Genomic DNA, 23,144 nt, shown 5'->3' on the forward strand with positions numbered 1-23,144 from the left:
GCGGCGCGGGGCGGCGGGGAGCCGGGGGGCGGCGGGGCCGGGGGGCGGCGGGGAGCCGGGGGGCGGCGGGGCCGGGGCCGGTGGCGTGCGGGCCGCGGGGGCTGGGCCGGGCTGCCCCTGCCCTAGGATGCGGCGCTGGCCGGTGCTGCTCTTCCTGGCCTGGGTCTGCTTTCTCTTTTTTGCTGGAATCGGGCTGTTCATGAGCGGCTTCCTGCTCACCCGCATCGAGCTCGCCAGCAGCAGTTCGTGCTCCGACCCGCCGCTGCCGCCGTCCCGGCAGGGGCACAGCCTCCCGCCGGGCTCCTGTTGGGCGCCGCAGCGCTTCTCCAAGGCCGTGCTCGTCATCATCGATGCCCTCCGTTTCGAGTTCGCCCGCTTTAACCCCGCCAAGGCCAGCCCGCTGCCCTACGAGAACAAGCTGAGCTTCCTGCACCACCTCACGACCTCGCAGCCCCTCCATGCCCGCCTCTACCGCTTCCGAGCCGACCCCCCCACCGCCACCATGCAGCGCATCAAAGGCCTCACCACTGGCTCCCTGCCCACGTTCATCGACATCGGCAGCAACTTCGCCACCTACGCGATCCAGGAGGACAACCTGCTGGCACAGCTGGCGCAGAACGGTAGGTGGGCAGGGGAAGTGTCCCGCCGGGGCACAGTGTGTGCTGACACCAGACCTTTTTTCTCTCGCTGGGAACGGAGTGGCTTACAGCACCTCCACACCGGCAGCTAATTCTTTTGCTGGACTCTGGGGGTTGGTTATCTCAGATATAGCTGTCGTGCAGACAGGGTTTCTCCTTGTACTCAGCAAGAGGTAGCTAGGACCGTGGTTTCACCTTCTAAGATCATAAGAAAGCGGTTGAAAGTGGCTGTACTGATGGTGACCGTCACAAGGTCATCACAAGGAGTGTCCGTAGGACGCCAAGGGCAGTCAGTCCTGTTGTGTTTGCGTTCAGGTGAGACACATGATGAGGGAGGAGCCGGTGCCAGGTCTATTGTGGGGGTTTTACTCAGGCAGCAAGCCTACCTGGACGGCTGCCTGCTGCTCTTAGGTAGCAACTTTGTCATGTTTTCTCTGTAGTTTGGTGCTGCTGGGGTGCGCTTACTGCAGCTGTAAAGGACTCGTTAGTGTGGGATGATGGAATACAGAGAAAGAGACGGGATGGGTTGAATCTTCTCTGGAGACATTCAAAACCCACCTGTTCAAGTTTCTGTGTGACCTACTCTAGGAGGTTCTGCTCTGGCAGGGGGCTTGGACTAGGTGATCTTTTGAGGTCTGTTCCAGCACTTGAGATCCTGTGATTGTGTAACCCAGAGATATTTCTTTCCAGAGCTCAGAGTGGCGCAAATGCCTGAGATAAGGCAATGTGACGCAGTTGTCCACTCTCCTGTGTGTGAGCAAGCTGGACAAATGCAGTAACTTCTCCAAGACAAAAAACATCGGTAGGCCCTGAACCAGAGCAGTAGCCTTAGAGGAAATGGCTCCTGCTCCCAGGGTGGAGAGGCTGTGCAGAAATGCGGAGGGCTGGCTGGTGGCAGGCAGGGCAAGCAAAGTGAGGGCAGTGGGAGGCATCAGCATTTTTGCCTTCTCTTTTCTGCATATGAAAGTTCACCACTGTTGTGTTTAAAGCCAGAGCCCAGGACTCACGACCCCTGTCGTCAGTCATTTACTCCCTTTTATTTTACAGAGATCATGGGTCTTGGGCGAGGGTTTGTCCGCTTCATGGTGCAGCTTCCCAAATGCGGCAGTAGTACGGGTGTCCTGGCCCATTGAGCTTGCAGGTTTTTCTGTTGGCATGACATGTCAAGGATAAGTTCATGAGCTGGTGCAGGTAGATTTGGTGTGAGGGACATTTGTAGGGTTAAGAACAGGGCTGATCACGCTGTCTCCATATATTCAAACATGTTTACAGCCAGATGGACGTTTTAATTTCACGTTGAAAAGTCACGTGTGAGTTGGGAGAGGAGCCAGTGCTCCAGACCCTGACTTGCATCCGCCCGCTCGTGTAACAGCATGTTTTGTGCAGGCTCGCTGGTCTCATTAATTCCTTCCTTGTTGCCTCAGGAAGGAGAGTGGTCTTCATGGGTGATGACACCTGGGAAGGACTCTTCCCAAAGAAGTTTTTCCGCTCGTATTTCTTCCCTTCTTTTAACGTGAAGGATCTTCACACTGTGGATGATGGGATCCTGCAGCATCTCTATCCAACTGGTAAGCAGCTCTTTCCCCAGGGTTTGGATAACGCTTTGTGCAACACGGAGATCCTGCTGCAAGTTTGGGGTAGGACTGAAGAGTTTTTTCTGTTATGGAGTGACACTTGTCCATCATATTCTGCTCGGGCATTACAGTGCTGGAGCTGTCTTTCTGCAGATAAGCTGCCTTCCGAGGCCCATAAACTCCTTCTGTAAATCATAGAATTGTTTCAGCTGGAAGAGACCTTTAAGATCATGGAGCCCAGCTTTTGTCCCAGCCCTATCAACCTTCAGACCATTTCCCTAAGTGCAACATTCAACCATCCCTTAAATACCTCCAGGGATGGTAAGTCCAGTGCCTCCCTGGGCTGAAGAAATGTGCTGAAGAGCAGCTTGACTTTGACATGTGGCTGCCTGGGTAGGCACACAGTGCTCTGGGAAGTAAATATCATTGCTGCTCCCTGACAGGGGACTGGTGCACAGTGTTGCTGTAAGCAGAGCGTTGGGGCTGGTGGTCTTGGGAGGAAGGTGAGGTATGAAGTTGTGCTTGTGAATTTTAGGCAATTTCAGACTCTTCCTTCAGGTCTTTGCTTTGTCTGTGTATGACCCTAAGTGACCCAAAGATACAGCAGCCTGTCATGAGGAAGCCCTTGCATCTTGTGGGAGGGCTGCAGTTCATTATTTACTCAAAATGTTTGGGTTTTCATGGAGCAAAGCTCTGAAGCAGAAGGGAGAGGCTGGGGAAACTTTCTAGCAAGGGATAGCATCGATGTGCTGGGCTCACATTCTGGATGGGATACAGGGAGATGCACATTGATGTGTGACCTGAAATATCTCCAGGAAAGGACTGGAGTTCTGGGTTATCCTTTTCTTCAGTGTCCCCTTGGTTTAGCACAGTTTTTGAGGGTTTGAAGTTAAGGGTGTTTAAAGGTGACTTGGGTGGCATTGTGCCATTCCCCTCCTGAGGGGTGTTGAGCAAAAGCCATGGATACTTGGGTGATTTGCCAGGCATGGAGCTCCCCATGACATGGCACCCACAGACTCAGAGTGCGCCTCTGTTAAAAGCTGCATCCACTTACTTGAGAGCTGGGAGTGATAGTGGAAGGAAGGGGATAAACAGCAGTTTCCAGAGGTACCCACAAAGCTCTGTGAGGAGGATCCAGGCGTGGAGCCTGTGCCCAGATCCCAGGCTGGTATGTGACAAGGTTGCTCTTGTTCCGCAGTGGACAGCGGTGAGTGGGACGTGCTGATTGCACACTTCCTCGGCGTGGACCACTGCGGGCACAAACATGGGCCTGACCACCCCGAAATGGCTAAGAAGCTCACCCAGATGAACGAGATGCTCAGGTGATTAGTGTGGTGGGATTGGATTGCCAACTGGCCTCTTCCTTCAGCCAGGCTGCTGTGGTCTTCCCAGGGCAACAGGGGACATTTGCTGTGCCTGTTAACGTGGATAGTGGCCTTGGCGAGCCTCAGCTCTGGTGCAGTGTCATTTGCTTAGGCCCATGTTCACAAGAGGTTTAGTTTCAGACGTAAGGCACTTGCAGCCTTGATTCTCAACCAAACCATCAGGTGATGGTGCAGCTGCAGCCTCTTTAAAATCGAGGTTGTGACACTGAGGTTTGGCTGGTGTTTGAGAAGCACTCAGGGGACCCTGGCTAGGAAGCGCTGCATTTGCTGCACAGGCCTGTGAGTTGCACCTTTGCGTCAGAGGGCAGAATGGGATCTAGAAATCCTACCACACAGCTGTGCTTCAGCCCAAAATGCGGTGGCTTTTGATCTTTAGGGTTGCTTTAATTTTTGCTGCTAGAAGGAGTGGGTAACTTGGCCTGTTGCATGTGAGAGTGTGGTATATATCGCATCATACCTACAGCCTGCTGCAGGGAGAAGGCCAAATAGAAGCAGCCTCGAATTTGTTCCTATTGGCAATCTTTCTTCTGAATTGTCTTTTGTCAAGATACCTGAAGGCACTGAAGAGCCAGCCACCATTCACTGGGCACCTAAGCAAGACCAGAGCGTTCTGTCACAGGGCTCTGAATATTCAGTTTGGTATTAAAGCATCCATTGCCCTGATTAACTGGCTCAGTTGTTGCAGCTCTGTATCAGCACTTCGTTTTGCCCAGATCCTTCACTTCTGTGGTGCAGCAGGCTTGGCAGGAAACTGTCCTCTCTCACTTGGGCTATTTGAGCCTCTACCCAGGTAGGAGCTGACCTTCCGTGCCCTGTTGACAGGTCCTTGGTGGATCACCTGGGGAATGACACCCTTCTTCTGGTGGCTGGGGACCACGGCATGACAGAAACCGGAGACCATGGTGGTGACAGCGAGAAGGAAGTGAATGCAGCACTGTTTGTCTACAGCAAAACACCCCTATTTGGCACTGGTCCTCCAGAGGTGAGAGGAAGTTGATCCTTAGCCATCACTGCTTGACTTGGCATCCAAGGTGAAAGCTACAACTTGAGGTTACAGAGAGTAACAGTTTGATTTGGGTTGCTTAGGTTGAGAGAGATGTGGAGAGCCTATCCCAAGATAACAGTGGAAAGGCAGATAAAGGATGCAGGTGACTGAAGTATTTGAGACCCGTGTTCAAGGCCCCTGCAGCTGTGAGGGGTGTCTGAGTGGGGCTGGATGAGGCAGCCAGGGCTATACCAGCGGATCTGCAGCTCCTGGTGGGCATCTTCCCCTCTACAGGGCACTCAGGGAGGTCTGGGCTGTGCTTCTGCCTTGTCCTGTGTTTTCACACTCCCAGCTTCCCTAGATTTCTCTCTGAACAGAGATGTTTTCCCTACCATCTTCTAGCCCAAGCAAAGAGCTGCATTGCTGTTTACTTTTCCGACTTTCTAATTCCTCCCCTGTCTCTCCAGGAGCCCGAGGCTGTTCCCCAGGTGAACCTAGTCCCCACCGTAGCCCTGCTGCTGGGTGTCCCCATTCCCTACAGCAACATCGGGGAGGTGATGGCTGACCTGTTCTCCGGGGATGGTGACGCCGTGTCTGCAGCCTTGCAGCAGCTCTCAGTCTATCACATCAACGCCAAGCAGGTACGGCCTGCAGCAGGCCTCCCTGGTGGACTAGAGAGGAGAAGGAATGGTTTGTTAGACACAAACTTCTTGTGTTTGGTGGAGATGAGCTGGTAATGTCGTGTTACCTTCACGGGGAAGGTGTTACCTGCACTTTGAAGAGTTACCTCTTTGCGGTTTTTGTTACAGTAAAAGGCAGGACCATTGTCCCAAAAAAGAAATGAGAGTCCTGTTTAGTGCTCGGTGGTGAGTGCTGTGGGGTGGAAAATGCTGACCAGAAAGGTGGCATTTGCTTTGGCATGAGAGTTGGTCCCAGTGGTCAGAGGTGGGTTTGGTGATCCACTTTGGGGAGGCTGGTGAGGAGGCTGAAGCCATGTAGGAGCAAGTCTCACTGATGGAGATCTGAGAGTACAAATGGATGTTTTGATGTTGCTTCAGTTTTGGAGGAGAAATGGTATTAGCTAAAAAAGCTGTTCTAGAGTAGTGGCAGAAGGAAAACGTTAATGAAGGACTACATAGAAGCAGCACCGTGCAACAGGTGACAGTAAAGTGGGATTGAGAAAGGGCAGTTTACCTTAAGTGCAGCAAGATACAGAGCCCCAAGAGTTGCATGACAGAATTTTAATGATAGTGACTACACTAGGTATAAAAGAAGCCCATGCAATGGAGCAAGCTGTGTGCCAGGGAGAGCCTCTACGAATGCTGCGACTAGGGGGGTTATCAGTAAAACAATTATTTAAAAGGTATTTGTCAAGAGGATGGGGCAACACTTTTTGTCTCAAGTGACAGGACGAGGGATAATGGACAAAAGCTGTAACACAAGAAGTTCCACTTAAACATAAGGAAAGAACTACTTTCCTGTTCAGGTGAGGGAGCCCTGGCACAGGCTGCCCAGGAAGGATGTGGAGTCTCCTCCTCTGGGCATTTCCAAACCCACCTGCACACATTACTGTACAACCTGATCTAGGTGGACCTGCTTTAGCAGAGGTTGGACTGCATGATCTCTAGAGGTCTCTTCCAACCCCTGCCATTCTATGGTTCTGTTATTCTGTGATACGCTGCATGCGTTGCAAGGCATGTGCCTCAACTAAGTCCTTTGAGGGGATGCTGAATTGCTAGGAGCACAAGAGTAACTCCTTCAGCTCCCAGCCACCTCCTCCTTGTGCCTGTCAGACACCTCTGGTGCATGTTGGTGAGGAGCTGGAGAGAATACGATTGCTGATGAGGAGAGAGAAATGTTCAGCCTCTCTGCTGTGTATGGAGCAGCAGAGTTCTTTGTCACTTAAAGTCAATAGTGGATGTTAGTGCCCCTTAGTCACTGAGGATTGATCATCACCTATTAGGAATTAGCATTACCCAGTCCCGCCTGTTTAAATATTTGTGCTAATGTGTCTGAGGAGGTTTCTGACTCAATCACATTGGTGTTGAAGAAGCTTTTGCATACTAGGGAGGTCGTGCAAGCCTGCAAGTGAACTGGTGCACGCCTTGAGCATTCAGGAGCAGGAGAGACTGATTCTGCCTGAGGTGACTGGAAGGCATGTGAAGATACCACTGTGTTTCAGGGCTTGAGCAGATACATACTGCTCAGCAGCTGGGTGTTTGTATGGGTGCTCTGACCTGTTAATGCCCTTGTAAGACTTTTTTTTATGACTTTGAAATCATGCCTGTCCTCTTGAAGTAGAAAGCAGAATTGACTCTCCTTAGCCTATGGTAATGTGCTTGTATTGTAGAAGAGGGAGCAGTTTCATTTCATCCATGATAAGCTCTTTATGTTAGTCCTCAGACAATGTAAAAGTCGATGTCAGATGCAGATTAACAGCTGGTAATGACTCTAGGGTCTGGAGGATGTTTGCCTTATTGTTGCAAAGGCTCTGGACAAAAGCCTGTAGCGATGTGAAACACTGCCAAAGGTACATCTGCAGGTGAGGAACTGAGAGGAGTCAGTGTGGCTGTCAGGATGGATATGCCACCTGAGAGGGATGTCACTTGGCAGAGGGATTCTGTTTCTCGCCAGTCACATCCTGGATGTGAGTGGCTAGCCCTGGGTGATGTGGCTGGGGACAGGTCTGTCCTGGAAGGGCTTGTCAGAGTGCGGCTGTTTCTGTTCTGAAGGGGCTGTGTGAAGCAGTGAATCCTGTTCCTGGTTGTCCCAGTGCTGCTGTCTCACCCTGCATCCTCTCTCTCACAGGTGGACCGTTTCCTGCACTCCTACTCACTGGTAGCTCAGGACTTGCCAGCAGAGCAGCTCCAGCACCTGCAGGACCTCTTCTCCAGTGCTGTGGAGGAGCACACTCAGCTCTTGGACCAGGTGCAGGAGGCAACCGTGGTGCCTCTGGAGCTGGAGCCCAGGCTGAGAAGTCTCATCAGTCGCTTCCAGCTCTACCTGCGGGAGGCACGAGCTGTATGCACCCAGTCCTGGGCCCGCTTCCGCCCCCTGCGTATGGTGGGGGGCTGCACCCTTATTGCAGCTTCCTGCTTGCTCTGCTACATGACCTCAGAGCTGGCCACAGCATCAGACTCATTCTATCGCCGCTGCTTCCTGTACCCTCAGCTCTGGGGCCTCATGGGGGCCGTTCTGCTTGGACTGGCCCGCGCCTTCACCCGGGAGGGGCTGGATCTCCTCCTGATCTTGTCGTGGTTGGCCGCTGCTTCTCAGCTGGGCTTCTTTTGGCACTGGTGGGGCCGGCATCCCAAGAGAACGCGTTTGATGGGCAGTCAGCCACCCCTGGCCAGCGCAGGCCTGAGGCAGAGGCTGCGAGCGTGGCTGGGGCTGGCCTTCCCCATGAGCATTCTGCTCTTCCGCTGTGGAGCTATGTTCTCTGATAGCTTCGTGGTGGCCGAAGCCCGAGTGGCCCCGTTCCTGCTGGCCTCACTGGTGATGCTGCTAGTAGGGAAACTGCACTGGGACGGTCGCCTGACTGTCTCAGAAGGCCCCAAGCAGCAGCTCCTTGGCTTTTCTTCTTATCGGAGAGAGATCTGGTACCTGCTGTGCCTCGTGGCCGTGCTCCTGGTCTGTGTGCGCCTTTCCAGTTCCTTCCACCAGTGCCGCGAAGAAATCCCTCAGTGCCGGCCCTCTGTTTTCGTCTCCCCCCTTGCCAGCCTGAGAAACACACGGGCCAAGAACCTCTTCTACCTCCTGTGCGTGGCCTTGCTGGCCGGGCTGGCCTATGCGGTGCGGAGCTGGCTGCGGCACTACGGCAACCTGAACAGCTCAGACCCCCTCGTGCTCTTTGTGCGCTGGGGTTTCCCGCTGCTGGTCCTCTGCATTGCCTGCTACTGGGCTGTTGCCTCCAGCACCGACGACTCTCTGGGCAAGCTGCAGGAGCTGGTACAGGTGGCAGTTGTTGCTTTTCCGTGGGCTGTCTATGGACTGGCATCCCTGGGGCTGCTGCTCCTGCTGTGCAATCCCATGACGGTGCTGGCAAAGGACACACGGGAGTCGATGGGACCCATTGTCACTCCCTACCTGGGGGTTCCCAGCTCTGAAGTTGACTTCCTCCACGTCATCCCTCAGATCTACAAGAGGATGCAGGAGTCTCAGAAGAGTCGCCTGGAGCGGGGCAGCTGCAGGGCCACCGTGGCAGCATATGGGCTGGGCAGCGTGTATTCAGCAGCCCTGGTCATAGCCCTCACCCTGCTGGGCTTCCTCTTGATGCTTCTGCATAGTGAGTGCCTGAGTCTCGCCTTCCTCCTCCTCTTCCTGGAGGCCTTTGTGCTGCTGCACATCCACACACGTGCCAGAGGCCTTGCTGGAGATGCTGGTGAGTTGGGGCTCAGTAGAGTGTCCTCTGGATTTGTGTCCTGGGCTTCCCCTGCAGTGAGCTTGTCTTGTTTCCCGTGGGAGAGGCAGGGCCCAGTCTCTGTTCTGGAGGGATGGCCTCAGGGGATCCTCCTAGATTATTTTAGAGTGGCTTAAGTCTTCTCACAGAAGATAGATGCATGCAACAGGGTTGCAGTGTTGGGAGGAGGAGGAGGAGTGCCTTGCAACAGGGAAGGGGCCTTTGCACCCATCCCTTCTCCCCAGGATGTGAGCAGCCACCAAACCCCACCACTGCTGGCAGAGTCCAGTTGCAGGACACTCAGCAGAAGGAATGCCTGACCTCTCACTGTCTGTGGTGGGAGCTTGACTGGTTGCTGCCTCGCAGAGAGTATGGAAAAGGAACCTGGAAGAAAAGTCAGTAGGCTTTTTTTGACTGTGGATCCATCTTGTTCTTCGGTGCTGATCTCTTTCTCTCTTATTTTTGTTACCTCTCAGAGCCTTTTTCAGTGCCCTGGTACGCAGTCATCTCCTGGCTCCTTGCTGCTTCCCAGTTCTTCTACTCCACAGGCCACCAGCCCATCTTCCCAGCCATCCACTGGAATGCAGCCTTTGTGGGCTTCCACCTTGGCCACAGCACGAACCTCCTGCCTGCTCTCCTGGTGGGCGCCAACACCTTTGCCTCCCATATCCTCTTTGCAGGTAAATCAGTTTCTTCCAGGGCTGTTGAGCCTGAGCAGATGTGGCTCACTGCTTTGCCTTGTCAGGAGGCCTGCAGGGCTGAGCATAAGGTGATGAAGGCTCCAGCACCAGCTGAACAGCAGAGCCGTTGCTGTCCCCTTCTGCGGCCACAGAGCTGCCTGTGGCCTGCAGCTTCCATGCACTTGTGTCTGACCAGCAAACTGGAGCTGGGGTATACCCAGCACATCCTGCACATCCAGGGAATGATGGTAGGGCCTAGACTTCTCCTCACCTCCTGGACTCCAGTAACTGCATGTGCCTTTGTCCTTGAGGTAGTTGGCTGCCCTCTGCTCCTGCTTTGGCCCTTTGTGTGTGAGATGCCAAGCTCACAGAAGAGGAAGCCCAAGAAGGAGCCCCGGGAGGAGCTGCCGGAGGTGGAGGAGCGTATGATGGAGATGAGGCTGCGGGAGTCCCCAGAGAAGTTCTCTGCTGCTCTGCTACAGCTGGGGCTGAAGTACCTCTTTGTCCTTGGGACACAGGTATGGACAGTGGTGGGACAGCTGTGGGGAAGGCTGTCTAGTATGAAATTGGTGTGCTGTGAGAACCATCAGACACTGATGAGAGAAGGAGGTCAGCCAGGGCACAGACAGGCCCAGGGATGATGTGTCTGGTTCTAGGTGAAAGAGAGGATGCATAAGTCCTCTTCTCAGCCATGCTGTTTGTTCTGTGCTTTGGGAAGGGCTCCAGTGTGGAAGCCACAGTACAAATTACGCTGCTTTTCTTATCCATCTGCCCAGAGTGGGAAAGTCTGTTCAGAAACTGCAGGGTTGTAATCCTGCTCCCTCTCTTCCCAACCATGCCTATCTGTTTTGCACAAGCTGTGGTCTTCATCTGGCCCTGTGCTACAGTGATACAGGGAGATAAACACCAGAAGTTTAATCCCATGAAAGAGGCAAATAGCTTTCTGGGGTTTAGCTCTTCAAATCGTTCTCCTGTGTGGTCAGACCAGAGAGAGTGCAAGGGAGGGGACAGGCCCTGTAGCAGCAGAGCAGGAGTGTTCCTCTCAGTCAAATATTAGGTCAGGTTAGCCACAGTGTGAGTCACCCTCTGCGCTGACCCAGCATGGCCCCTAGAAGGCCCGTGTGTGCCACGGCTTGCTTGTGTTTCCTGACTTGAGGACACGGTAGAAGGGAATCCTCTTTGAGATACTTTGTTCTGCTGTGCACTTGCCAGCCTCTCAGGTGTATGCAGTTTAGTAGCACCTTCAGGTGTGAACCTGGTGCCCAGGAGGTCTCTCCGGAGTCACTTGTAACTTGTTTTTCATAATCTTCCCCACAGCTTCTGGCCTGTGTTTGTGCAGCCATGATCCTCAGGAGGCACCTCATGGTCTGGAAGGTCTTTGCCCCAAAGTAAGTCCCAGAAGTTGTTCTGTTGCTGGGTTAGGACTCATGTTCCTGACACTGACTAGAGTTCATAGACAGTAGGGTTGGAAGGGGCTTTGTAATTGATCTTCTGACTTACTACCTAGCAGAGGCTGTAGGACTATCCTTAAGTAATTCTTGCTTTGAGTTCAGAAGCTGAACTTGAGGTAGAGCCTAGAAATGTCTCCCTATCTTGATGTCCAAGGACACACAGAGCCCACTTGGAGCTAAGATTATTCAGGGCAGAGAGTCAGAGGTAGGGGTACCAGACTAGAAATGGGAGACCCAGCAATGCTAAACTACTGAGGCTTTTGGTTAGTAGGAGTGTGGGGTAGCCTTGGCTGCATGTATTTCATCTGTATGTTGTCCTGAACAGCCTCAACAAGAGGAGTACTTGGCTTCCAGGTTTCAGGCAGCAGCTTTTGGGGAGCAGGTGTAATTCAGGTTTTAGGATCTGGGCAAGTAAGACCAAGCTCTTACTGTCAGGAAAACAGGAGTGAGGGTATCAGCCAGTCCTTGCCTGACTGTGACATCCTTACTTCATCTGTTGTGTCTGCAGGTTCCTCTTTGAGTCACTGGGCTTCATGGTGAGCAGCATCTGCCTGTTGCTGGGGATCTCACTGGTGATGCGTGTAGACTGTGCCGTCAGCACCTGGTTCAGCCAGCTTCAGCTCAGGTAGCGTTGGATGCAGCGAACCTGACCTGCTCATCGGCCAAGGCTGTGCTTTCCTGCCTGCCCACCTGAGGCCAGGAGGGGTACATGAGCCACCAGAAACGAGTGCCTGCCAGCAGCAGTCGGGAGTTTCCTCCAGCTCTCTGCCTCAGCTCCCTGCCTCAGCACTGCACGAGGGGACTGGAGCCAGCTGCTCCCCGCCTGTTGCAGTGGTGTTTCTCAGCAGAGCAGGTCAGAGCTCTTACTGTGTGCTTGTTGGCAGCAGGACTGCTGCAGGAGCCCAAGAGGCAAAAGTTCTGAAGTGCTCCTCTGGAGAAACACCAAACAGGGATCTTGCTGCTACTTTCCTAACAACTGTCCCCACTGTGCAGCTGGGTGGCTTCAGTGGCTGGCAAAGTGTCACAGTGACTGACAGGAAGGGGCCTGCTGAGGAGGGCAGAGGAGGTTGGGAGGAGAGGGAAGGTCCAGGAGCTACCACTGCACATGCTTGGTTTTCATGCTGGAATCAAAATGCAGGTGGTTACCGAGGTCTTGGCAGCAGCTGCTCATCTGTAAAGCCAGTTGTTTGCTCTGTAGTGAGGCCCCCCCCCGCCCTACACTCATTCATATTTTCCTGGTCATCCTCAGCCCTGCAAAAGGCAGCAGGGAGCACTCTAGGATGCACCATACAGCCTGAAGTAGCCTTAGCTTGTTGGGGGGATAGTAGCAGGGAGGACTGTGTCCACAGAGATTCCTCTCTTGTGGTCTCATCCCAACAGTGTCTCCCTTGGGCTGGGCTGCAGCTCTCAGCCTCTTCCTGAGCTGCTGGATACCAGCTGTTGGTCATGAAGGGTTAAAGTGCAGCAGGATATAATGACAGAATATTGGCTCATCCCTGTTTTGAGTCTGGTAAGGAAGGAAGAAGGGAGTCTGGAGTAGCTGTCTTGACCACAGGGCTGGCCTTGGTGTGAGGTGCAGGTCTTGGGAACAGCTGCTGGCAAAGCCCTGACGAGGTTACAGCTCTTCTGGGAAGTGGCTTGACTCATTGGTGTCTGCGTATGTGCTGGGAGTTATGTCACCTTGGAGGGACCCCGGGCACTGCGGCCACAGAGGACTTCTGTGATCCCATATGTGGTGCTTATCGCCCTGTTGACCTCAGTGTTACGCACAGGACTTCTTGCTGCCAGTGAGCTAACCCAAACCTGCCGTTGGCTGCTTGCAGTCAGGAGACATTGCATGTCTGTCTTTATGGGCAGAGGTAGAGCACAGTGACCATAGTGCCTGGACCCATCCCAGCTAAGTTGTCCCTGCAGCTTGGATGGGAGCTGGGATTCCTTACTGCCCTGAACCACTGTGTGGCATTACTTGGTGCTATGAAACCTTCTCTCCCTTTCCCCTCTGGAAGGAGCTGAGGACTGCTTGCCTGGGATTCCTGCTTGGATTTTGTTGTTGTTGTTCTAGTCCAATTTGTTTTTTAACTCCTCTGTTTGAGTGCATCACTGCAGACTGATAGTATAACTCCAAGCTCTTCCTCTCCTCTGCCCTGGAAAGTCCCAGGGAAAGTATTTCATCACCTCTCTCACAGAATCATAGGAACCATCACAGAAGGGTTTGGCTTGGAAGGAACATTAAAGCTTATCTTGTTCCAATCCTGCTGCCATAAGCAGGGAAACCCTCCACTAGCACAGGTTTCTCCAAGCCACATCCAGCCTGGCCTTGAACACTTCTAGGGATGGGGCAGCTGCAGCCTCTGGGTAACCTGTTCTAATGCCTCCACCATTCTCTTGGGGAGGAACTTCCTTACATCTGGTGTAAATCTACCCTCTTTCAGTTTAAAGGCATCACTTCTTGTTACTGTGTGCCCTTTTAAAAAAACCTTCTCTGGGTTTCTTGCAGACCCCTTTATTAGGGGCTCTCCCCAGAGCCTTCTCTTCTCCAGGATGAACAACCTGAAATTTCTCAGGCTGACCTCATAGGAGAGGTGCTCCAGGCGTCTGATCATCTTCATAGCCTCCTCTGGGCTCACTCCAAGAGCTCCGTGTCCTCCTCCTGTTAGGAGCCCCAGAGCTGACTGCAGTAGTTCATGTGGGGTCTCATTTTCATTCAGAACTCATTTCAGTTCCTGCCGTTAAGCCCAAAGTGTTCAGTTGCTGTGGAAAAATTGCTCTTAGGGACAGGTTTAGTTTTGTATTTTACCCCTGCAAAATGCTTGCTCAGGTGTTAGAGAGTAACTCCAGGGAGACTTAAACTGCTGTAGTTCTGTGTTTTGCCTGGCCTCCTCCTGATGTGCTGGCTGTGCTCTGACAGCTCAGCCTTGCATCTCCCCTGCCCTGTGGGCCTGCCCCCATACAACCAGGGCCCTGCTGGGTGGATGCACACACACCAGTGCTAGTGCAAGACAAGGGGAAGCTGGAGGGGCCAGGAAGGTGTGAGCCCACAATTAGATGGGTTTAAGCAGTCCCACCCTTAAAAATAGGTTATTTTGACGCCTTGATGGCCGTATGGTTCTCAGGGCTGAGGGGACAATACTTATGGGTGAGGGATGCACCAGTGTGGGGAGAGGGATAGAGGTAGCAGCTACTCAGTGAATTTTCATTTAGCATGAGGTTAGTGTAGATGACACGTGTTGCTAAACCTCGAGGCTGGAGCCCAAATAGATCTTGCTGTAACCTCATAACCTGGAAAGGAGCTTGCTGCCTAAATGTGTTGTGCTGACAGAGATCCTTGTGGTCCTCAATGCTGTAGGACTAGCCCCTGATGTCACTGCAGCTGCCACCCCAGCCCTTGGGCTTCCTTTTCTCATTCCCAGGACTAGTTTCAATCATTACTGTAATTCTGCTGAGCCTTTCCATGCCCTTTATTCATGGTCAGAGCACACAGCACTTGGAGCATTGTTTCCTCATCCCTCAACATCACCTTTCTGCCTTCCTGCTGGGGCTGTAGCCTCATGGCCCTGAGAGGCCAAGGTAGAGCAGAGGGAACAGCAGAGCTGCAGCACCACAAAAACTTGCACACATCTGGCTGGAGACTGCACACAACTTAGAGTAACAAAGCTGTGAATGTGTTCTTGCCAGTGCAGAGATGCCAAGGAGCGCTAGCTGCCTGGCCAAGGCAAGCTGGCTACTACACCAAAGAATTCACGTTCAAGAAGACGAGTTTTCCAAGAGCTGGACATGCTCTTGTTTTCTTTCATTGACTTTTTAAAAAGCCTTGGCCAGCCTTCTGTGGCTGCCATCAAGCTGATTATTTGGCTGCTGTTCTGAGTGTGCTGGGGATGACAGTTACTGTTGGTCCAAGGCTTGTCAACCTTGGACGCAACATGCTGCTGATGCTAGAGCAGTCGTGTCTGCAGTTTGCTGGTGTAAACCCCCAAGGGGTGTCCCAAGGAAGGCACACGCTCGTCCAAACCAAGGCTTTTTGGGAAAACCGGCATGCCAAGGTGCAGGCTCTGCCCAGTGTCCATGTGTCCCAGTGGTCACTGGAGCTTGCTGGGTCTGTCCTGCAGCAGTTTCTCCAAGCGGTTTGTTTCAGGTGAAACCCGTGTCCCGTGGCTGAGCATGACAGGGGACATGATACCTTCAGCATGTTCAGCAGAGCTGTTTCCATCCCGCACTCCACAGAGCTGCCGCGCTTCAGGCCTTTGCAAGCCGGGGAGGGGGGTGTGTGGTATGTATGTGAGGGTGGAGATGTGTATGGTCCTTGGCAGGGCTCTGCCCGCTGCCCTGGCCCTCGGGGCAGGGGAGAGTTCCCCTGGAAAACTGCCCTGGCTCAGACTGGCAGCAGAATGTTTGTGCCACCTGGGAAAGGGTTACCAGCAGCTGTCAGCACCATGTCAGGCTGTGGCTGCTGGGAGCATCTCCCTGCACAGCCCCATGGACATGGCATGGCACTGCTGTGGGCACGCTGGGACTCCTCTGTTCCCACGCCTGTTTCTGTCCCACCTCTCTCTGTTCTTCCCTGAAAACTTCAGGCTGCTTAATTATGCCCAGGCATATTCACTTGCTGGGGTCTTCCCCTCGGGAGGCAGCGGTGCTGGTGTGTGAGGAGCAGGGCTGGGGAGCACCCGAGCTCTGACTCGATTTGCTGCATGGCTTGGAGCATGACTGTTGTTTGATTTATTTTGTTGTTAACCTCTCTGTGCCTCAGTACCCCATGTGGGATAACAAAAAGGGGATGGACCCAGTTCTGGAAAGCAGTTTGGGAACTCTGTATGCAGTGTGGTGCTACGCTTTCCTGGGTATTTACATATCTGCTCTTCAATGCTTTGTTCCTGTTCAGCAGCTACACACAAACGGTGGGAATGAAGCTTGAGTCTCTGAGAGGAAGTAGAGTCTTTTTTCCCCTCCTTCAAGTTAACCCCAAAACACAGGCACGTTGGCAGCACTCGTTCACTGGACAGCTTTGCCACGGGCCTGAGCCGCCGCGCAGCCCGGCGTGCCTCGGCTCGCCGTGCCGGGCTGCAGCCAGCCAGGGCCCGGGGCGGGCTGGCGGCGGCCGCGGGGCCGCGGCGCTCCCTCCCGAAGCGACTCCTCAACGCGGCGGCGGCGGGGGATTCGCCGTGCGGGTGGCGCGGGGCTCCGGCTGGCCGCGAAACTGGCGTGTGCAAATAAAACCTGAGTCCCACGGCGGGCGGTGCTCGTGTCGTCCTTCGCGGCCGCGGCGCGGGCGGCCGGGACCCGCGAGGCCGGGCCGGGCGGGGCTGCCCCGCCGCGCCGCTGCGTGCTGCCGGCGCTTGGCCCTGCCCGGGCACCGTCCGCCGGCGGGACGCTGGGTGCCCCGCCTCTCGCGCCTCGGTGGCGGGCGGGAGGCCATGAAGCGGCGGCGGGCGGCCCCGGAGCCGGGCTGCCTGCGGGCCTGGGCCGCCCGGAGCCAGGCCCTGGCTGCGCGATGGCGGGTGCGGCCGGGCCCCTCTCCCCTCACCCCCCTTCCCCCGCTCCGCCTCAGCCGGGCCCGGTGGCCAGGCCGGAGCGTGACCGTGTCCGTTGCAGGCAGCGCGGGGCTCGGGGCCCGGCGGAGCGGCGGCGCGGGAGGCGCGGCGGCAGCGCGGCGAGCTCCGGGAGCTGCTCCTGCGGATGCGGGGTGAGTGGCGGCGCCGGGCCTTGCCCTCCCCCGCCGGCTCCCGAGCACCGGTGTCGCAGTGCCCGAAGAAAACTTCTCGAGAGTGGGGGTGCGAGACGTTCCGCGCTGCCCTAAAACCGACCGGTCCTGCAGAGGGATTCGGGCCCAGCCCTAACATTGCTTAATCTTGCTGGGGGATGTGGGCAGAGGTTTGGGGTTTCCGCTGAAAAAGGAGGCTGAGAAGCTAGGGAAGGAGCTCTCTGCCACAACCGCGGTGTGGGGGAAGCCTGATGTGAGTCAGGGAGACACAGCCTGGGAAACCTGTGCCGGAGGGTGGGTGTGTGTTGGAGAAGAGCAGACTGTTGATGCTCTTTTGGGAGAGATGAACCGTCTCAGTCCTGGCAGACTCCAGCGCCCGGGTAGCTGGGGAATGGATGTCAAAGCAGCGTCAGCACCTGGAGAGGTAGCACCAGCTGTAACTCTTAGTATCTGCAGTTTCCAGGCTGCTAAGTTTTACCACCACAACAAAAATATCATCAGTTGTCACAAAGCCATATGATGATGCCTTCGAGTGGATGGTTGCTGGGTTTTTCTTAGCCAGCTCAATTTGTTGTTGGGTTGGCTGTGGTGACAGGACTGCCGGCTGCCCTCCCCACCCTGCCTCTGGAGCTCACCGTCCTCTACAACTCCCTGCTTTTCACTGTGGGAGCATCTGACTCTGCCATCAAAGGAGAAGCAGAAGGAATACACCAGGGTCTCCTCAGGGGTAAGGAGACTGTGCTCTGTACAGGTGCTCCTCAGCGTGAGAAGATTGTCCTCTGTGCTTTGGGGAGGTGTGGTGACTGGCTGTCAGCAGAAAAGTGTGGCTCTGCCAGGGGGGGCAGGAGGCAGGATGGCTTGTGGCCTGGAATGATGTGCTGTTGCCTGTCTGTCTGCTTGCTGCTGCTGCCTGCGAGGATAGGCCAGAGCTTTTAAGGGAAATGAGAGTTTTCAAGGTGTAAGATGCTAAGTAAGGTGCTAAACTCAAGCAAAGTTTTAGTGACGGTGGAATATAAGTGTTTTCTTTAATTACGCTGTGCAGTCTTCAAAGAAAACTTGCTGAAACAGGCTGCAAGTCAGAGGGGGATCTGCAGTGTTGGCCCTGGGGCAGGTGACCTCAGGCTGACTTGGCAGAGCTCCAGTTAGGTCTGAACCCAGTGTTGTCTGCTGAGTGTGCTGCTGTGAACTCCAATGAAACTCCATTCCTTCCCTCACCATGAGGAGCCTGTGTTTGCTTCAGGCTTTCTGTCCCTTTTGGTAGGGTGTCTGTTACAGAGCAATAACCTGTTGTCTTATGGCTGGGGTGGGGTGGGCTTTTTTATTTGTTCTGTGGGGTCTTTTTTTCAGTTCTGGAGGCTTGTGGGGCCTGTGGGCAGGATCTTAGCACTGAGGAGCTGTGGCAGAAAGTGCTGCAGGAGGTGACAGCGGAGGAGCTGCGGGCACCTTTGCAGCAACTGGGGGCCTTGCAAGCTGCGTGGTGGCTGGCAGCTGGCCGCCTGGGAAGCACCACAGGCCTCCTCCGGCTCCTGAACATCACTGAGGTAACTGGGCAAGGGCAGAGGCAGAGATGCCATAAACACTGTGTGTTGTAAACCCCGCTCTGTAAAACGTTTCTGTGGTGTTTGGAGACCGTAACCCATCAGCACTGCCCAGTCAGTGTGAGTGAACCTCTCCCTGGTGTCTCAGCATAGCCTAACAGCCCCAGGAGTGTTCAAGAGTCCAGAGTATCTCCTGCCTGTTGGGGCTCTGGACCTCAAGATGAGATGCAAGAGACTGGAAGGGGGCTGCAGGGTAGACTTCCAGCCTCAGGAGGGAGCAAGCTGCTAGCAGTGGGATGCAGAGGAACTTTCCTTGCTGACTGTGAAGCTACTGTTGGCTCTCCATCTTTTTGAATGCTCTCCATCAGCACATGGATCCACCTTGCCAGGATCCTCTCAAGGTCACCACACCGTGAAGTGGGGAGATGCTGCCCTAGGCCAGGCAAGAACCATTGCAGCAAGGGGGTTGTATCTGAAGTGAAGGGGTGATAGGACATTGATCCTGAGCACAGACAGCACTGTCAAAGGGCTTGGTAGGACCTCTGTTTCCCCGTGCTGTAGGATCAGTGTTTCCTGCTTCCCTTTAGCATTCCCTGCTCTGTCTCTTTCTCCTCTGTATATTCACAGGATCTGGGAAGAGCTTGCTGCAGTGAGGGGGAGAATGAACTCCTCTCCCTGCTCAAGGCCTGGCAAGTGCCTCCTGAGGGGGACTCCCTGCCCCTTGTGCAGAGCGCTGCAGACTTGAAAGAGATCCTCTGCACCACAGCAGCCTTCCTGCAAGGTTTGTGTGGAGGTGATACTGGTGCCAGCACAGCCTCCAGTGCTTTCCTCTCCCACAAGCCTCTCTCTCTGCTCTTTTCTTGGTTTCACTCACCAAGCAAAGCAGCCCTTGGGGATTTCTGTGTTGTGCCTTTGGGAGAGGGCCTGGGCTGAGCCTCCCAGTCTATACTTTGCAGTTCAGTGTCCAGAGAGCTTCTCTGTTTTTTCCCCAGCTAAGCCTTTCTCTGCCTGTGGTAGGTAGGTGTCTGTGCCCTGCTGTGATCTTGCACAAAGCAGAAGGCTGTAAGGGAGCTTATGAAACTTCCTTTCTTCTTATGGCACCTGCCTTGTTGCAAACACATTGTTCCCATCAGAGTATGCAGCTGCGAGAGCTTCACAACTGCAGCATTGTAGCATGGTGTCGCAGCAGGTGACTGATCTCATCTGACTGCTGCCTTCTGTCCCGCTCTTGGGTTTCACTCGCTCACTGTCTTGCCACCCCCAGCAGCTCTGAGGGCAGCCAGCATTGCCTTGCTGTGCTCAGGATGGTCTGGGGCCTTCCTATGAGGAGGGAGGATGAAAGCTGCTGTGCACATGCCCCTCAAAAGCCTCCAGGGTGGCACATGAGAAGGTCAGGTAGGCACGGGAGAGCAAAATACAATTTGTGATAAGTATTCCCAAATTAATGTCCTGAATGGGATGTTCCTACTGGGAAATGGTCACAAAAAAGTCCACAAAAAAGTAGAGCTGTTGCAGTGGATGAAGGCACAGGTGGACCTGTCCAGCACTTACCTCTGCTCTTGTTCTGGGCCACAGTGGGCATCTTGGTATCTGGGCTTGCTAGACATTTCCTCAAGTAGCTTATTCTCTTGCAACACCACTAAACCAAAGATGGCAGCTTGGCACTATCCTTCTGTCTGTTTCTGGGTGCAGAGAGGGTCAGGCAGGTCCCTGTGGCACTGGGAGGCAAAGTACCTGTATGCCTATTTGGGGCCAGGTGGGGTGGGAAGGGGAGCCGCAGAGCTGAGACACTGGGTCTGTCCTAGGGCTGCAGGAGCTGGAGGCTGGCAACTTCCCCACTGCCCTCTCCCTCCTTCAGGCGGCTGCGAGAGGATTCTGCTCCAAGAGGGCCCTGGCCCAGATCTACACCTGCCTTGGGTGCTGTGCTCAGCAAATGGTAATGGTCAGGCCCCTCTCTCTCAGCGGGGAGAGGAGAAATGCGGTCTGCAGCTGGGTGGGGAGGCACAGGCTGATATCCACGCTGCCTCTGCATGGTCCTAGGCTGATGCAGGAAGACGAGGTCTTGAGCAGAAGTTGCCTTTGTGGCCACAGCTTCCTTGGAGAGCTGCAAAATCCAGCCAGGGATTTTTAGCTGAGTGCAGAGAGAGAAACTCAAAAACCATCCTGAGGAGGGCTGCCTTTGGCTACAGTGCTGTCCTGGCTTAGTGGGGATAGCTGGGGAAGTAGAGCAGGTCAGCAAGATGTTCTTGCAACATATACCTCTTTCCATCTAATTAGGGCAAGCCTCAGACAGCCCTTCAGCACTTGAAACGGGCCCTCCAAGTAGACTTCCACTGCCTTCCAGCCCTGTCCCATACAGCAGCAGTGTACCGTGAGCTGGGGGAGACCGATGCAGAGCTGCAAGCCCTGGCCCTGCTTTACGAGGTTTGTCTGCTTCTTGTAGTTTTAAGTGGATTTTTTTGCCCAGCAGAGCTTGCACAGAGCTTGCACAGGGCTGTTTGACCCTGGAGAGGTCCCCAAAGTAGACTACAGTGATCCAGCCATGGTGCTGCCTTCTCCAGTGGGCAGGAACAAGCCCTGTGAGGTCTGAAAAGCCTACTCAGCACCTGGATATTGGATGTGGCAAGACTTCTGGGTACCAGTTTGTGTTCATGGTGGCTTGGGAGAAGAGTTTGCACTCTTGTGTCAATCAGTCTCAGCATAAAGTTTATAACAGTAAAAAGGCCTTTAAATGGCAGACTGTGGCTGTAAGGGGGTGTGCATTAGCCATAGCAACCTTAGTCTGCCTGGGAGGAGAAGGTCACAGCAGCAGACACCAAGTTAGCTCTTCATCTGTTTGAGGTCCATAAGGCAGTGGAAAGGGATCTGTCTTGTTACAAATGGTTTGAGATCTGGTCTCTCTAGGTCTGTGGCTGCAGGGGGAGATGGTGTTCTAGGTAGCTCAGGGCACCGAGAACTAAGAACCTGAGGTTATCTGTGTGATCTTGCAAATCTCTTGACACTATGTGGAAATCAGAAGTCTGGCTGTCCCTGTGTGATCCTGGTGGCTCTTCCTGGAAGTGGCTGTGGTATAGCAAGTGAGAATGCTAGTTGTGCTTAGGAAGTGCAGCAGTTCTCATCTGAGTGCATCTCCAGATACCAGAACTGGCAAGTGATTGCAACTGCCCGAGGCTTGCCAGCATTCCTATTGACTGTATTTTCTGTTCCTGTTTCACAGGCTCTGGAAAAAAGCCCTCCAGCAGCTGCTTCCTCTAGTACTTCCTCTAGTCTGTATTTCCTAATCCAAACAGAGATGCTTGTCCACACACCATTACTTGCTTCTCTCCTTCGCCATCGCCACCCCTCTGAAGTGAAGTACCTGCTGGCACAGCGATGTCTCCAGGATGGGAGGTAATACTGCCCCTGGTCTGCTTGCAACACACAGCTTGTTTGAGCTCTGTGTTTGTCTCTGTGCTCCTGGAAATTGTCCAGTTCAACATTGCTGTTGTTGATTTGCTCAGAGCATGGGTGTCACAGCGAGAGCAAGTGTGGTGCAGGGACAGCCTGTGGGCTAGCAAACCAAATTCCACCTGGCTGCTTGCAGTTCTTGAGGTCTCTCTGCTCTTTCCACCACATGTCTTGTCCCTGTTGTAGGGTGGCTGATGCAGCGGAGCATTACCTGGATCTTTTGTCCCTGCTTCAGGAGGGGCTGCAGCAGCAGGTAGGTGTCCTGGTGAAGAGCTCCTTCGGTAACTTGGTAGATGAGGTTTGGATCTCCATTCCAAGGCCTAGGCCGAGGCATCACTCCTGGACTACAGATTTCAGTGTCTAGTTTGAAGTGTGAATGAAACAAGCTGGGGACTGGCACCTCTGGCCTGTGGTACGTCTGCCTTTGGATTCATACTAGAGACCACTTGCCACTGCTGTTGGAGAAAGCTTCCCTTTCCCTGTGGGGAGCAGCTGTGGGCTGGCTTTTGGATGTTCTTCACACCAAGAGTAGGGATTTGTGCCACCTTGACCCCGCTGAGCTGTTAGCACTTCACAGCTTCTGCCTCCTCCGACAGGCTCCGCTGTCTATGGAGAGGGGTCTGAGGTGTTCTGGGCAGCAGCTCTGGGTTCCCAGTAAGCATGGGGTCATTCTGCTTGGCTGGGTTCTGGGCAGGTCTGCACCTGAGCACTGCTGTTGCTTCTACTCCCAGGTGCCCCTAGATGGTGGCTCAGCTCTGCCCAGGATCCCTGAGGTGTTCCTGGAAGCAGCATGTGCCTTGGAGCAGGTTGGCAGGAACCAGGATGCCATCACCATCTGTGAGGAGGTCATCAGGTGCACGACTGGCCTGATCCCACAGACGTTACGAGTCGGGGAGAGCCTGGAGCAGCCAGAGTCCACATCGCCAGCAGAAGGGCTGGTCCATGGGCTCCTGTCCCAGAAGAAGGAGAGTCTGTGCTGCCTTACCTGGAGAGCAGCTGGATACCTGCACCAGGGCTGGGCATGGGCCCAGCTGGGCGAGAGCAAGGAGGCTGTAACGCAATTCAGCAGGTGACAAAGCCTCGCTGGGAGAAGGGGCCTCCTTAGCAGGCATCAGGGGCTGGTGGGGGCCAGAGCAGGGCCCAGCTTGGCATGGGGGCTTGGCTGAACACTGGCTGCTGGCATCCCAAACCAGGAGTGGTACCAAAAGTCATCTTTCTTCCCACTCACAGGTGCCTCGGTGATCTCTTGCGAGTCCATCTGTATGGGTCTGGCACTGAACCTGCAAGTAAGACCTGTGTGGAGGCTAGCTGTGTTGGGATCTGAGTGCTGGGCAGTGGTGGGTGCAGGA

At 54.3% G+C, this 23,144-nt stretch overlaps 1 protein-coding gene across 6 annotated transcripts; it reads left to right on the plus strand.

Annotated features, from left to right (window-relative positions):
* Window positions 1–82: 82 nt before the first annotated feature.
* Window positions 83–21,712, plus strand: PIGO (phosphatidylinositol glycan anchor biosynthesis class O). Of its 6 annotated transcripts, none has more exons than XR_009820808.1 (12): window positions 83–620; window positions 2,063–2,206; window positions 3,411–3,534; window positions 4,420–4,579; window positions 5,050–5,223; window positions 7,391–8,963; window positions 9,458–9,661; window positions 9,977–10,179; window positions 10,979–11,049; window positions 11,621–11,737; window positions 17,406–17,537; window positions 21,566–21,642. XR_009820808.1 is itself a non-coding variant. In XM_062017441.1 (11 exons), the coding sequence occupies exons 1-11, from the start codon at window positions 128–130 to the stop codon at window positions 21,627–21,629; spliced, it is 3,327 nt and encodes a 1,108-aa protein (XP_061873425.1). In that variant the 5' UTR covers window positions 83–127; the 3' UTR covers window positions 21,630–21,712. The 6 variants fall into 6 exon arrangements, 4 of the variants coding, with proteins under 4 accessions (XP_061873425.1, XP_061873426.1, XP_061873427.1 ...); XR_009820807.1 differs by lacking the exon at window positions 21,566–21,642 and adding an exon at window positions 18,158–18,244; XM_062017441.1 differs by lacking the exon at window positions 17,406–17,537 and having other exon boundaries at window positions 21,566–21,712.
* The last annotated feature ends 1,432 nt before the right edge of the window (window positions 21,713–23,144 follow it).

This window comes from Colius striatus, chromosome Z, assembly GCF_028858725.1.
Source record: "Colius striatus isolate bColStr4 chromosome Z, bColStr4.1.hap1, whole genome shotgun sequence".
Taxonomy (NCBI): domain Eukaryota; kingdom Metazoa; phylum Chordata; class Aves; order Coliiformes; family Coliidae; genus Colius; species Colius striatus.